Raw genomic sequence first — 15,434 nt, 5'->3', positions numbered from 1 at the left:
TTTGGAGCATTTCCATCATCGTGATGGCAAGAGTACATTCTATTTTCGGCCACCTCATTAGTTGTGTGTTTTTTACTTTTAATTAATGGCAGGATGCGCTCACGGTGGAACTGTCCTCCACCACCACCACCCCCTTTTTTTTTGCCAATTACATGTCGGCGCTCAGGCGACCTGCCTTCAAACACACATTCAAGTGCCGAAACTTATTACTGAGACTGAAATATTATACCTTCTCCTCCTGTGGTTCAGTCTTGATGAATATTTGTATTGTATAATATTGAGGGGGGTTTTTTTCTTTCATGTCCAAAGCTCCTTACGGCAACTCTCAAGTGTATTTTTAGCCACAGGTACACCATAGAAAATGATCCTACCCAATTCCTCCAACTTGAGCAGTTGTCATTAAAGTGTAAAAAGACTTCTAAATGAGGCTTCAAGCCACTCCCAAGTTTAAGGTTACTGTCAAGCTAAACATAAAACGAAGTGAATTAAAAGCACATAGCTTTGCTTTAAAGTCCACTTACAAAAAAGGTCAAATGTGGAACGCGCCTCAAATCTGTGGCAGTTGCAAGACTTTTTCGTTTTCTTCATTCTATGTGGATGTTGCTAATTATTTCTTTTAATCAGCCCCCAAAGTATTAGCTTCTCTTGCCGGCATGTCTATCACCAGTAGACCCACACACAAAATAAAGTCTCAAGAAGCCATGCCTGAAAAAACAGAGGAAGTCAACCAAAATGTGTTGCGGGAAGAGTCTCAAAATTAACGGCATGGCGCCTGTTTGCGTTTGTCTATTCTCCTTCCCCAAAAGCACCTTAAACGTCCTGTCTTAATATTTCCCCGCTGGTGGGGTGCAGCCATTGGAAAGCAATTTTAGCATTAACCCCGCCGTTAAGTATATCAGCTATATTGGCATGTGCACGGTAGCATAAAATTGAGTGAGACGTGCACAACGACAGGCTGGTAAAAGTCTTGAGCGCTGAGCTGGGCGGGATTTTTTTTGTGGCGTTCCTTGACAGGTGTTAACCTTTGCCAGTCATGATTAAGGTGACACTTAATATGTGTGGCACACCAACGCCAGATATGAATCATGTATCGCGTCCGTATTGGCGTTTGTACGCGTTCAAGGGCAGTGTTGGGCAACATGAGATTTTAATGATCCAACACGGTCGTGTGGTTCAATGGCCATCTTGAAATTCCAACCCATTTTTGAGGAGGTCCCAAGTCTTAGCTGTATCTAATATAAAACCCGGTGGACTGCTCCTCATTTTGTATTTATATTGCACTTAATTGAACGGTGTTTGTTTGTTTTTTCTTCTTTCTTCTTTCTACCTACATTCTTGCTGCTGGAGGCTGTAAATTTCCCCAGTGTTGGACAAATAAAGGATATCTTATCTTATCTTCCACAAAATCATCCGTTTTACGACGGACATTTGTCCTCCTGAAGATTTTTTTTTTTTTAATTTTTTTTTTTGCGGGATGAGCCGTGGCAGGGCAGGGGTGCGTTAACTAAAGTCTCGCCCAGCCTTTTAAAAGCTCCGTGCCGCTAAAGTTATTAACTTTTAATTGCGGGACATCACAGCAGATTAGTTAGTCGGACGATGTTGTCCCTACACGCTTTCTCCCGCCCCGCAGTCCTTCTGCTGCGCCGTCTGGATGCCGCGAGCTGCTTCGCTCACTCCACTTGATTCATTTATAGCAAAGGTGGCGGGGAGGGAGGAGATTATATCAGTCCTTTGAAAAATTTGCCGGCAAAAAAAATTACAGGGCAAAAATTACTCCAGCTACTTTTCAACATTTTTTTTACATTCTTTTCAGTTTGCTACTTATTTACTTTCCTTACGATACTTGACTTACCGGTACTATAAATGTCTTGAATTGATTAGATTCTTTTTTTTTTTTTTTTTTTTTTTTTTTTTATAAAGGTTGTACTTTTAATTTTGTGAGGCACAATGAGTTACCTTGAAAAAAATGTTTATCGGTCACATTCATGATAGAAAAAGTTTGGAACCTAACATTGGAACCGGGAGAGTGAGGTAGACTTATTTTTTTCAATTCACTTGTGCTGATTGGTCAAATTGCCTTGGAGTTCAAAGGGGTCCGTTTGACTTTGGATTTGCTCAGTGGGGTGTAACATGCGCTTTTTAGTTTGTTGGCATTTGCGAGACATGCCACTCACAATCGCTGTTGGCTCTTTTGTTTTACAAGGCAAAGTAGTTTCACTGGAAAGTGACCTTTTAAGGCTGCATAAAGGGGAACAAAATGCGATTATAAGTATGTGAGTTTTTTTTTTTTAAAGTCCATTTTTTAAAATACCATTTTATGGTGCACCCGCTTATCAGATGTGAGCGCCAAACACTTTTGTGCACCGCTTATCTGCGCAGGGTCTTCCTGCGGGCCATTAATCAGTATGCGGCCGTGCTGAACAAGAAATTTCTGGATCAGACCAACTTTGAGCTGCAGGTAAGAAATGAGCTCCTCGGCACCTTGACAAAGCCGTCAATGTCTGAGTGTTTATTCAAGCCCCCCTGCTGTTTGTACAAATCCTCCTTTTGCCGCTCTGCCTCACATCTGCTTTGTTTTGTTTGTTTCTTTGATGCGTGAAGCTGTGGAACAACTACTTCCACCTGGCCGTGGCCTTCCTCACGCAGGAGTCGCTGCAGCTGGAGAACTTCTCCAGCGACAAGCGGGCCAAAATCTGCCACAAGTGAGTCGACCCGGGCCGGCGCGCGTGCAGCGGTCACCTTCGGGTCTGCTCTTGTTTCAGTTGCATGACTGCGCTAATGTGAAAATATAAAGCCTGCTCTTCCTCCCCACCCCACACCCTCTTTTTTAAAATGATTGTATTATCCAGTTTCATTGGAATATTTTGTTCAGAATAACGCAATGAGCTGAGTTGACCCTTTTGATCCCGCTGATGCCTCCAGGTACCAGGACATGCGGCGGCAAATCGGCTTTGAGATCCGGGATATGTGGTACAATCTAGGTAATTTCACAAGCACAATGTTTTGTTTTCGGGGCTATTGATCATCGTCCGCGGTTCCCCATTGCAGCCGATAACTGCTGTCAAATGGGGAAAATGTACTTGAATGGGCTTTGTGTTGTTGTTGTCCAGAGAGGCACAAGTGGGAGCTCATTAGAATTCTTTACCTCAGCACCCCTGAAATGCTCTCATCTTACTGCTTGACCAGAGCTTTTTACCGTATGCCTCTGTTTTGGTTTGTTTATTTTTCCTTCCATTTGACTTGAAATGATGTGTCTCCCAATCCCCAAAAAGGGCCCCACAAGATCAAATTCATCCCTGAGATGGTGGGTCCCATCCTGGAAATGACGCTGGTCCCCGAAATAGAGTTGCGCAAGGCCACCATCGCCATCTTCTTCGACATGATGCAGTGCGAGTTCCACTTCACGTGCAGCTTCCAGAGGGTACGTCAGGGATTCATTTTTTTGTAGCCTGCGAAAATGTGTATTTGGTAAATGGCTACCCACTCTTCAGAAAAAGATGCCAAGTGTGCTTGCTTCATCCCGGTTTGATTTGACTGAAAAACAAAAGGAATTTTCATGTATTTATCCGCACAGCACAGCACAGTGTTCATTGAATTGAAGCATGCAGTCATGCCCCAAAAACTGTTGATTTCTTTAAATTCTTTTTAATTACGACTGCATTATTATTTTTTTAATAGCATACAATCAAATGCGATCACGAGTGCTATTTTTTCGCATTGAAAGAAAAATAATATACGGCTGCTGCACTCCAATCACACGGGAGTGAGGCGGGTGTCTCAAACAGGAATGTGAGGGATAATAAACGCTGTATAGCCGCGAGCTGGCTTGTAATTGGGCAAATCTCATTTTGTTGTGTTGCGCTGCGATTATCAACGGTGGCGCCGCGAGCACCCTAATGTTCTGCCTCGTTACGGCATAAAATGAAGCTTTTCTGCATGAGGGGAATCCACTTTGCGCCGCGCGCATAGGCACCTTTAAATTACCGTACACGGACCGTTTCAACGTCATAACTTATCACGCCGCCCCATTGCAGTTTGAGAACGAGATCATCACCAAGCTGGACCACGAGGTCGAGGGCGGCCGCGGGGACGAGCAGTACAAAGTCCTCTTCCAGAAGATGTAAGTGCGTGTCGGCGGCATTGCGCCTATAGATGGCGCTGAAAGGCTAACACTCTTTGGTGCCCGTCTCCAGTTTGCTGGAGCACTGCCGGAAGCACAAGTACTTGGCCAAAAGCGGCGAGAACTTTGTCACTCTGGTGGTGCGTCTGCTGGAGCGTCTGCTGGACTACCGCACCATCATGCACGACGAGAACAAGGAGAACCGCATGAGCTGCACCGTCAACGTGCTGGTCAGTGACACGGGGAGATAGACAGACAAACAGATACGCGGGTAGATGGACACTACATGCACGCTTTTTCTTTTCATCGGAAGGGAAAGAAAACACTGTTTTAAAAAATAAATGCATGTATTGATATGACTGCGAAAGTCCATTTTTTTTGTCGCATGACAAAAAATATAATAATAATAATCAGAAAGCAAGGAAACGTGATCGTTTCAATGTATTTCCAAAATAAAATCATAAGCCTATGAATATGTATGTATGAAAATGGATGACTAAGTATCAAGTTAGTATGAATAAAATGTAAGATTAAAAAAAAAATGCATTTCAAGTTTTTGCCTGATGGTGTCCTTTTCCTCCACAGAACTTTTACAAGGAGATTGACCGAGAGGAGATGTACATCAGGTAAGCGCTTCCGTCTTTGATGACACACTTGTGATTTTTAAAAACTAGATATAATGTACAAGTATACATAGATATAAATATATTTTTTTCTTCTTCTTCTTCCCAAAGGTATTTGTACAAGCTGTGCGACCTCCACAAGGAGTGCGACAACTACACGGAGGCGGCTTACACGCTGCTGCTGCATGCCAAGCTACTGAAGGTACATGGTTTTTTTTTTTTGTTTTTTTAAATGCTTTTTTCTTATGAGGGAAAAAATGGACTCGGCCCACTTTAGCTCTCAGCGGATCATTTGTGGCCGCGCGGATGGAGAGGTCAGCCGTGGATCAGCAGAAATCCTTTTAGCATGTACATGGCGCACTCCGGCTGTCGGCGAATCAATACGCAGCAGCAGCAGCGAAATGGATCGCATTTGTTCTCGGGTTGGAAGCAGTCGAACATGGCCACCATTCGCTTGCCTTGATGATGAAACTTTTTTTTTTCCCCCCCAGTGGTCTGACGAGCCGTGCGCCGCCCACCTGACCCAGCGCGACGGCTACCAGGCCGCCACCCAAGGCCAACTGAAGGACCAGCTCTACCAGCAGATTATCAATTACTTCGACAAGGGCAAGGTGAACTGCGCCAACGCACACACTTGGTTGATCGGAATGCGCCGTGTGATCGCCTGCTCTTGTTAGATTGTTTCGCAAACAGGGATTTGTTTGTGTGTGTGTGTGTGTGTTTGTTTGTTTGTTTGTTTTGCAGATGTGGGAGGAAGCCATCATTCTGGGGAAGGAACTCGCCGAGCAGTACGAAAATGAAATGTTTGACTTTGAGCAGCTTAGCGCATCCCTGGTACAGTAATATTTTTCATTTCTTTTGAATAAAATTGCCCAAATATGGTTGTACCTTGACTCTGGGGGGGAAAAAAAAGGAGTTGAGACAACCGCAAACATGAGCTTGGTGACGGAACGTTTGACATCCACGCATCCGCTTGCAGCGCAAGCAGGCGCAGTTCTACGAGAACATCGTCAAGGTGATCCGGCCCAAACCCGACTACTTCGCCGTGGGCTACTACGGCGTCGGCTTCCCGTCCTTCCTGCGGGTGAGTTCATGAGGCCTGGCCACCGGTTGCTATGTATTGATGTCAGTTAGTGTTTCATTTTCGTGTCTATACATGATGTATTTTTTTGACTCGTTATTATTCCACAGACGTTCGCTGGCCCGTTCGCTTCACTCCGTCTTCGTGATATTGCTCGTGCACACCATTTTGTCCTCTTATCTCAAGAGTTCTGGTGACTTTAGTGGAAGCGGCGATGTCTCACACACACACCCCAAAATAAAGAAAAAGTCCCCAAGCGTTCGTGAAGGTCCACTTTGAAGAGCGATTCTTCTTGTGTCGCGCTTTGATTCTTTTCATGTGTCCTCACAGACGGCAAATTGCGCCCCTCTCAACTTCGGCTCTGTGGAAACGTCTTTTGTCTCGCTTTCGCCTCTTCGCTCCTTCCTCCCTCACGGTAGCTTTTTGACCTTGTCGGAAAAGTAATCACCGCCGATCGTCTCCGTGAGGTCGTCCTCGTCCGGCTGACGAGTCGCCGACGCTCCCGGTCAAGTCGTACAGTGCCGAAAATGAAGTTGGCAACTCTGTCGTAATCGAATAGTGAAAGTTACGTTCAAATTGTTACAAGAATAAAATTGGTAACGTAACCGGGATGAATATTTTCAATTCAAGTCACAGCAGGAGCGACGTTGAAGTTACATAATTGTTGTCTTCATAAATCAATATCAATGAAAGTGGTCATGTCACCAAAATGAAACAGAAAGGAACAGGAATGAAGTTTATTTTCACGCCATATCCTGTAGTAGCACAGCCTCGTGTCGCAAGGTTATGTGACGGCTGTGTCGTTCCCCCCCCCCCCCCCCCCCCCCCAGAACAAAATGTTCATCTACCGCGGCAAGGAGTACGAGCGCTGGGAGGACTTTGAAGCCCGCCTCCTCACGCAGTTCCCCAACGCTGAGAAGATGAAGACCACCACGCCGCCCAGCGAGGACATCAAGAATTCCCACGGACAATGTATCCACCATCCAGCCACTCATCCGTTCAATTGTCGTCCCCCCCCCCCCCCCCCCCCCCCAGAAAAAAAATGTACAAATATTTCCTTAATGTGTCTGCGTGAAGACGTGCAGTGTTTCACGGTGAAACCCATCCTGGATTTACCCGCCAAGTTCCAGAACAAGCCCGTGGCCGAACAAATCCTCAGGTGGGCGGCGAGGTCAAGAATGTATTTGCAACCAAACTCATTGAGGTCGCAGGGTTGATTTTTATTTCAAAACTTCAAATTAACAACCTTGATGAGCACTTTTCCGCAGATGTTGTTTATTTGCCTGAATGTCATCCTCTGGACATTAAAGACCAAATGACATTTTTTTTTTCTCCCCCTTGATATGTATCATTGAAGGTGGCCCTTTTGCACGCGTGCGTTTGCCCGCTCCGCTCGCGCTCGCGTCGCTGAGGCGTATAAATTCCCTCAGATGCGCGAGCCGCCGAATGCATCAGTGGGCATAATTAAAAGGGGATGTTTACCCCGTGGAAACCTTTCTGCAAACACACCTGGACCGCAGCTTTTATCGCGCGGCTGCAGGGCCGCCCGCCCCTTCGGTCGCCTTATTTGCTCCCCGCCTGATTAGGATGCGCCGACCCCGGTCTCGGTCACGACGGCGGCCGGCGTTCCGAAAGCGAGTGTCTTCTGACCTGCCTTTGACCAAAGTGCCTCTTGGCCTGAATCAGGCCGGCGCTGCGTTAAATTTGCTCCGTTAATAATCTGTTTATTAGATGAAGAAATTCACGCCACGCTTTCCCGCATCACTTGGGTTCTTCGGTAATGTGATTAAAAGGCGCGGAGACGGCCAAGAAGGCCTCAGTCATCTGATGGGCACCCCCCCCCCTCCCCCGCCCTCCAGCGTGAGACGTCTCGTGTCATTGGTGAATCATTTGCTCTTCTGTCTCTCTTCCAAAGCTTCTACACGGTAAATGAAGTCCATAAATTCCAGTATTCCAGACCGGTGAGAAAAGGCGAAAAGGACCCGGACAACGAGTTTGCGGTAAGTCATTGGATCGGTTCAATTCTCACTTTGGTGCTTGTCGAGAGTTGAACTCGTGACAGCGCAGCCGCAGTCAACTTGCCGTCCTGTTTGGTTTTGTTTGTGCGCGTGTGTGTTCAGAACATGTGGATCGAGAGGACCACGTACACGACGGCTTATAAGCTGCCGGGCATCCTGCGCTGGTTCGAAGTCAAGTCGGTGTGCACCGTGAGTAGTGGCTCGTCCCGAGCGCCACCTCCTAATCTGATGAAGATGTTCAGGCCCGCCGATCGATTGGTCGCGATTAAGCGATTTGGACGGCCGTATTGACGCCATCACGAGGGTGCTGGAGACGTCCCCTTGCTGTCAGAAAAATCGATTCAGCTGCCTTTTTTTTTTTTTTTTTTATCATGCTCGCTTACGGAAAGCGTAGCGACCAACGCCACTCAAAGACGATAGAAGCGCTGGTTTTTGTTTCGCTCTCTCAATGGCTTGAAAAAAGGCAAAGTTTTTGTTGAACATTTCCAACCCCAAAAAAAGGATTTCAAAATTGTAATATTTTTTTATTTTTAAAGTGCAAATAAAGTAAATGGCAATGTTACTTGCCCCCGTCACTCCCCTGATCCGTTTGCGTGCGCTCAGGATGAAATCAGCCCCCTGGAGAACGCCATGGAGACCATGCAGCTGGCCAACGACAAGATCAGCAGCATGGTACAGAAGCACCTCAACGACCCCAACCTTCCCATCAACCCCCTCTCCATGCTGCTCAACGGCATCGTGGACCCCGCCGTCATGGGGGGCTTCGCCAACTACGAGAAGGTAGGCGTGACTTATTATTTTCTTCTTTGACTTACAAGCCAAAGAAAAACTCTTGAGAGCCCATAAGTTGTTTCCCTATGACAAAACATCTTTGATATTTTTTAATTGGGCTGGACTGTATTAATGTCATTTCTGTTCATTTTTTAAATGGATCCCCCAATATGCCAGTTGTCCAACGTGGCCACGGGTGCGAGGGCTCCCCCGCTCATCGTTGCTTGCAGCTCTCGTTACCCGATTATTGATGTTGTCAGGCTTCTCCTCCACATGATCCAAAATGTGAACAATTGCTGAGTGTGCGTCCTTCCCCCGCAGGCCTTCTTCAACGACAAGTACACGCACGAACACCCGGAAGATCTGGACAAGATCGACAAGCTCAAGGACCTCATCGCCTGGCAGGTGCAATAAATATGGAGAACGATAAACAAACAAAACAAATAAAATATGGAGAACGTCACTTTGAAACTGGCTGGTAGAGAATAACCGGGGACCGAGTGTGGTTTGGAAATGGCCTGAAACGCCAACCCAGTCGCCACTTTGATTTTCAAAGTCTCAACCAAATTCGGGCATTGCGCTGAAAGCTCTTCAACCTTGAGCGAGTGAGCGGTTGTCCGTCCACACGCTCCACAAATAGCCGACGCCTTCCTCTGCACACGCAGCGCGTTGCCATGCCGCCACTCGGACGCGCTCAATCATCCTCCATCATGCTCGCTCGGCTCTATAAAAAGGCCGCCGACGGGAATCCTGCCACGCATCTTTGTGTCTCCCGCTTCTCGCGCCGCCTCCGCAGTGTATTCGTCTCATCCTTCTCAGGACAGCGTTGAGCTGTCCGAATCGTGACGAGGGTGATGACGAATACATACAGTATGTATTACTTTGAAACATGGCCGAATGACGTTGCATGTTTTGGCATCGCGCCGTTGCGCAGATCCCGCACCTGGCCGAGGGCGTGCGCATCCACGGCGAGAAGGTGACAGAGGCGCTGAGGCCTTTCCACGAGCGCCTGGAGGCCTGCTTCAAGCAGCTCAAGGAGAAGGTGGAGAAACAGTACGGCGTCAAGACGCTGGTGAGAATGGAGCGCACGGGTTGGCCTGTCAAAGAACATGTCGTCGTTAGAATTCATATTTTGGTTTCAGGTGGGGGAAAATATTTGGAGCTTTTTTCACAGAATGAATCTCTCGCTGAGCTACATTTGAATAGCTCTGCATCATTTGAAGTGGAAAGTGTGTCAGATAGCCATCGGCTGCAAACATGAGCTGGAAAATACAAAAAGACCACAGCGCCACCCTCTGGCAGAGTGGGACAGCTACAATGAAAATCACCCAGGGTCCAGTTTTATTCCAGTCTTATTTATTCGCGGAAATTTTTAAATTAGCCTATTTTAATCATGCAAAATACTCTTGTGTTTGAATACTATCATCGTTGTCGATTTTCTGGTCTTTTTTTCTGCTTATTCATGTATAAATATGACAATGAATCTCAATGCTTGTGTCTTTTTATGAATGGCGATGGCCTCCCCAGCCGGCGGCGGACGAGCGTCGCGGTTCTCGACCTCACTCGATGGTTCGCTCCTTCACCATGCCGTCGTCGCAGCGGCCTCTGTCCGTGGCCTCCGTCACCTCCGTCTCCTCGGACAACTCGCCGTCCAGGCCGGGATCCGACGGGTAACTAGCTCCAAAGTACTGGCAAGCCGACGTGGATTCAAAAGTCAATTCCTCGGTCGGCGCGGCAATCATTCATTGCGCATACCCGGAGGTTCAATTCAATGTGCGCCTTGGCCACATGGGGGCAGTATAATGCGGACGTACGCATATACTATACAAGGAGCTCAGTAAGCCGCAGTAATATGTCATTCTTTCCTGAGGATAAAAAATGTGCCCGTCCAAATGTGTTAATCAGCCATTAAACAAGTCACAAATTAATATAAATCCTTTTTTTTTTTTTTCCCAAGTGCAGTCCCAGAAGAAAATGGCTTGTGATGGTTCTTTTCATCTTTTGCGTTGTTCCAGTTTTGCCCTGGAGCCTCTGCTCCCCAAGAAGCTGCACACCAAGTCCCAAGACAAGCTGGACCGCGACGAACCCGAGCGCGAGCGTCGGGACAAGAAGAAGGAGAAGCGCAACAGCAAGCACCAGGAGATCTTCGACAAGGAGATGAAGACCACCGAGATCCCGCTGCAGCCCGCCGAGGCCGTCATACTTTCCGAGACGGTATGGAGCGGGTCCTGGAGGACAATGGTCCGTTTCTCAATCCCCGATGCATTTTCTGTTCTTGCAGATCAGCCCGCTGAGGCCCCAGAGGCCCAGGAGTCAGGTGCTGAGCCAGATCGTCGGAGACCGTCGCCTGTCCGTGTCGCCGGGACCGCCCGCCACCTCGTCGTCCAACTCATCCTCCTCGTCTTCCTCGCCGGGACCGCCGCCCATCACGCCCCGTAGCAAACTCTCCTTCAGTCTGCACAGTGAGTTGTATTGTTAAAAGTCACCATCAACACAGATGGCTTCAGACTATACATAGATGGGGGAATGAAAAATTGAGCTCCCGTGGTTTCTGGTCAGGCGTGGATCTGAACGGGGTTGCCTGCGGCGACAAGGTGGACGTCCCGCCTCCGCTTCCCGTCAAAGGCAGCACGGCCGATTACGGCAACCTGCTGGATAATCAAGACTTGAGCGCCCCAACCGCCACCACGCCGCCGCATCAGCGGGTACGTACCAGTTCAAACGCAAAATCACAACACCTCCATTATTTTTGTTTTTCTTCTACCCCGAGGCCGACACGTTCTTTCGTGACATTCTACGTTCACGTTATGAAATGAAGAAGCTAATTTGGAGAAACATGTGAGCGTTGTCAATGAGCTGTTTTGTGCTAATGAGGCTTGTGTTTGCGGCGTAGCATTTACCGCCGCCGCTCCCCAGCAAGACGCCGCCGCCCCCTCCACCCAAGACTACCAGGAAGCAGACATCCATCGATTCGGGAATTGTACAGTAAGCGTAAAGACGCAGACAACCGAGACCGCCACAAAAAAAAAAAATGCCGGCTGCTGCCCCTTAAGACAGACACACGCACACACACACAGAAACACTCGAAGATACACACATTCCTGGCACTCCTCGCCCACGCTGACAAGATGAATACCTCATTGCAGACCTTTTGAGTTTTTACCCTTCAAGTCATCGAGACTTTCATCAACTCGAATGTCCCACTGTGTATGTACAGAGGTTTGTATATATGATTTTTATTTTCTGTTTTGTACGTGATTGTTTGAATTAACGCATGATTAGATCACACGAGGCATTTTTACAACTCGAGAAACAAAGCAACCAAAAAAAAGGCTTTCGAGTGACTTTACTGGTGAAATGTTTGGCGTGCGCAAAGCGGTTGACTAAACACGCGTCTGATTTTCCATCATGAACTGCTCCAAATTCACTACTGACAACACTTCTGAATAAACATTCACAGTGTATGAATTTTTCAAGCAAAAACATATCTGCTGCCTCCTTATTTTCACCACTCACTTAACACCAGTTGGTACTGATTTCATTTTTTCCCCAGTTTTTATATGTGTGACATGGGCGTCATCCAGCGATATTTTCTTCAGTTGTTTTCCACGGGTGCCTCGAGACATGGAGTGACCTGACTTTGAGTTTTTCAAGATACGCTGACTCAAATGAATGCAGAATGGGAAACGCCAGAGCCAGGCAGGAATTCAAACAAGCAAAATTGTCCAAAGAATAAATATCATAGGGCAAGTCTCTATAATTTTGTCAATTTATCGTGACGTTTTATGGAGAGGGAGAGAGAAATTAGCATTAATGTTATCATCTAATTGTACTTTATTGGTGCTGTAACTAAGCAGAGAAATTGAACCAAATCCCAATTGTGTGAAATACAGCCAATTTGTACAACGTGTCTTTTAAAAGTTTTTTTCTATTTTATTTAGCACGTTTCTTTGATGGTGACGTTATTATAATGGCTCCACTTTGGCGACGAGGCGCAGTAAGGAAAAAAAACGGACTAAAACGTGAGGCTCCCTGTGCTAAATGGAGATGGTATCGTCATCAAATGGAGATGGTATCGGTGCTCATTGAAAGGCAGATTGGGCCCGATTGAAAAAGAGGAGGTGTGACCGACCCCCTTTCAGAAAAAAAAATCTCCCCGGGAGCTCCACCTGGCCCCTTGCCCATAAATACGCCCCCCTCGCCGGGATGGGAGTTCACTTGAGTCGGGAGCGCTTCGAAGGTCGTGTGGTGCCGGTGGTTGTTTCGTGTGGGATAATGAACGCCTTTGGACCGCAGCAAGCCTCCAGCCAGCAGAGCAGCAGCGGCCACCCCGCGCACGACCTCCTGGACATGGCCGTGTACTGTGACAACTACGGCGTCTACCAGCACCAAAACCTCCACCATCTCCATCACCCCCAGAGACCCCCCAGCTACGGTTTGAGCGACTACGCCGCCCCGCCCACCAACCCCTACCTGTGGCTCAACAACTCCCCGGCCTCGACCTACCTGCCCGCCGGCTGCGGCGGAGGAGGAGGAGGAGGGGGCGGTGGTGGTGGTGGTGGAGGCTCCACTTTTTTGCAGTCGGCTGGCTACGGCTCCGGCGGCCAGCGGCAGCTCCTGGCGGCGCCGGGCGCCGACCTGGGCTGGTTGTCCATCTCCAGCCAGCAGGAGCTCTTCAAGATGGTCCGGCCTCCGTACTCGTACTCGGCTTTGATCGCCATGGCCATCCAAAACGCGCAGGACAAGAAGCTGACCCTGAGTCAGATCTACCAGTACGTCGCCGAAAACTTTCCGTTTTACAAGAAGAGCAAAGCCGGCTGGCAGAACTCCATCCGGCACAATTTGTCGCTCAACGACTGCTTCAAGAAAGTGGCCCGGGATGAGGACGACCCCGGTGAGTGCCGCTCGTTTTCACGCGTTTATTGACACTCTAAAAAGTGGCCCGAAAACACACGACGTATATGTTGAAAGTCACGGGTTTACAAATTGCTCTCATCTTATAATGAACGACTGCGCGCAGCTAATTTCAGTTTTCCAGTCAATATTGAAAACGTGTATTTATTTCAGCAATTCCGTTTCCTTTGCTCCTCTCAGGCAAGGGCAACTATTGGACGCTGGACCCCAACTGCGAAAAAATGTTCGACAACGGCAACTTTCGGCGCAAACGGAAGAGGCGAGCCGAGATGAGCACCGCGGCCGACAAGCCGGACTCGCTCGCCCGGCACAAGCTCTCGGACACGTCCAGCTTGCTGAGCTCGCCCCCGCCCAGCCTGCGCGGTTCGCCGGCCTCCACGGAGCCGCGTTCATCGCCGCCCGACTCGGCCGATCACAGCCCGTGCTTTGCCGGCTTCGTGGCTGGCGTCAACACGCTGCTGACGACCGGAGCAGAGGCCTCATCTCGGGCCCCGGAACGGGACTTTGGCACGGAGTCGTCCCAAGGTCGGGAGGGCACGTCCGGACTGGGTTCCTACTCGCCCTCCTTAATCTCTGACAGCAGAATGAACTATTACAACCTCAGTAATCATTTCACTGTCAACAACCTCATGTACAGCCGGGAAGGGACGGAGGTTTAACGCGGACCCATCTGAACACGGGACTATAATTATATACAGTCTATTGCGTGGAGGAAAAAAAACAAAAAGTCCACAATGGTGTTGAGAAATCACACCTTTGAAGTCAGACACTTGTCCTGTAGAAGGAGAAAAAAATGTACACACATTATTTTTTTATAAGAAAAGTGACTTGTATTTTGTTTTATTTAAACTCACATTGACGTTTGAATAAAATCCCTTTTTTTATTGGACTATGTGCTTCTCAGTGTTGTCTGCATTCGCAACTCTCATTTTTTTTCTTCTCATTATTCACCTTCTCCCTTTTTATGCCCACCCCAAATAAAAACCCCAAAACCCTGCCAGGTTGTCTACAGTCAAGTGGCTGTAAGTCATCAAAGTGTGTAAAACGGAGACATTTTCCGCCTGTCACCCCCAATCGGCCCTTTGAGCGCCACCCCGCCCCGGTTCACAAGTTCAGCTTTTTGTTTCCAGCTCGTTTCACGTGGACCTAGGGAGGAACATTTGTACCTGTCCCCCACCCAGCTGTTCCCGAACATCACACGTGAAGCCTGCTCACTCCTTTACGGAAGAGCGTCCGACAATGCGGAATCAAAGGGGAGCAAAATGGAGGAAACGCTTCTTGTCGGCAGGATAATTGAGTGCAGTGAGGCGCTGCGTGAAAAGGAGAATGAATTGAGAAGCACAATGACCGCTTGGCATCGGGAATGCTCCCCTCCTGGGCTCCGATGAAAATATTGCCATCTGAAGATGTGGGAACAAACCATCCAGGCCCTCGCCCCCACCCATCCCGAGGACACCTTTTGTGCCATTATCTGGGAACAAAGCGCAGTGTCGGGCAACTTTCCAAAGTTTGCACCCCGAAAATGTTTATTTCCGTCTGCTCTCCTCTTCATCGCTTGGTTTAACTTTAATGTCCTAGTAAAGTGAAATTAGTATCTTGTAAATTTGACACAGCACAAAGAAGGTTGTTAGCAACCCTGCCAAAATAGGAGTTAAAAAAAAATAGTAAAAATACAGAGTGAGGCTTTAAAATTGTGAAAAGTCAAGCAGACGTTGCGGGCATGTCCGCTGCAGAATGTCGCTGGGCTTTTTCAAGCTGCAACAATGAGGCGCTCTAAACCGGCCACAGCAACACAAAACCCCATCCATACTGTGGCTGTCATGCCGAGAGGCTATTTTTAGAACATATTCTAGCTTGCTCATTTGCATTCTCTCTGATGTCGGCGTATGCACGGCTGACAACGAGGT

The 15,434-nt window shown here is 48.0% G+C and overlaps 2 protein-coding genes across 2 annotated transcripts in view; both read left to right on the top strand.

Moving 5' to 3' along the window:
* Positions 1-12,096, top strand: part of dock1 (dedicator of cytokinesis 1) — a 55,996-nt gene extending 43,900 nt beyond the window's left edge. Inside the window, exons 30-52 of the mRNA XM_086138036.1 lie at positions 2,380-2,458; positions 2,602-2,702; positions 2,923-2,981; positions 3,273-3,421; positions 4,035-4,120; positions 4,194-4,350; positions 4,706-4,746; positions 4,855-4,945; positions 5,235-5,354; positions 5,488-5,577; positions 5,723-5,827; positions 6,655-6,796; positions 6,902-6,983; positions 7,740-7,824; positions 7,945-8,031; positions 8,446-8,622; positions 8,935-9,018; positions 9,548-9,685; positions 10,141-10,283; positions 10,629-10,827; positions 10,895-11,075; positions 11,173-11,318; positions 11,507-12,096. Coding sequence (XP_085994162.1) covers positions 2,380-2,458; positions 2,602-2,702; positions 2,923-2,981; positions 3,273-3,421; positions 4,035-4,120; positions 4,194-4,350; positions 4,706-4,746; positions 4,855-4,945; positions 5,235-5,354; positions 5,488-5,577; positions 5,723-5,827; positions 6,655-6,796; positions 6,902-6,983; positions 7,740-7,824; positions 7,945-8,031; positions 8,446-8,622; positions 8,935-9,018; positions 9,548-9,685; positions 10,141-10,283; positions 10,629-10,827; positions 10,895-11,075; positions 11,173-11,318; positions 11,507-11,602 — 2,638 coding nt within the window. The 3' untranslated portion in view covers positions 11,603-12,096. The remainder of the gene's footprint in view (positions 1-2,379; positions 2,459-2,601; positions 2,703-2,922; positions 2,982-3,272; positions 3,422-4,034; positions 4,121-4,193; positions 4,351-4,705; positions 4,747-4,854; positions 4,946-5,234; positions 5,355-5,487; positions 5,578-5,722; positions 5,828-6,654; positions 6,797-6,901; positions 6,984-7,739; positions 7,825-7,944; positions 8,032-8,445; positions 8,623-8,934; positions 9,019-9,547; positions 9,686-10,140; positions 10,284-10,628; positions 10,828-10,894; positions 11,076-11,172; positions 11,319-11,506) is intronic.
* Positions 12,097-12,236: 140 nt separating this feature from the next.
* On the top strand, positions 12,237-14,336 carry foxi1 (forkhead box i1). The gene is made up of 2 exons (XM_086138041.1): positions 12,237-13,507; positions 13,708-14,336. Exons 1-2 carry the CDS (start codon positions 12,820-12,822, stop codon positions 14,184-14,186), a joined length of 1,167 nt encoding a protein of 388 aa, XP_085994167.1. The 5' UTR covers positions 12,237-12,819; the 3' UTR covers positions 14,187-14,336.
* Positions 14,337-15,434: the final 1,098 nt, after the last annotated feature.

The sequence above is a fragment of the Hippocampus guttulatus genome, chromosome 19 (genome assembly GCF_054856545.1).
Source record: "Hippocampus guttulatus isolate MCC_2025c chromosome 19, RoL_Hgut_1.0, whole genome shotgun sequence".
In the NCBI taxonomy this organism is placed as follows: Eukaryota; Metazoa; Chordata; class Actinopteri; order Syngnathiformes; family Syngnathidae; genus Hippocampus; species Hippocampus guttulatus.
The sequence above is the reverse complement of the archived record's forward strand: the minus strand, read 5'-3'. Positions and strand labels throughout refer to the sequence as shown.

What these genes read in the sequence shown, in the direction of transcription:
- foxi1 (XM_086138041.1), top strand. Translation starts at nt 12,820, where the DNA reads ATGGGAGTTCACTTGAGTCGGGAGCGCTTCGAAGGTCGTGTGGTGCCG. An exon ending in CCGGGATGAGGACGACCCCG is followed by an intron (nt 13,508 to 13,707) that starts GTGAGTGCCGCT and finishes TGCTCCTCTCAG; the next exon opens with GCAAGGGCAACTATTGGACG.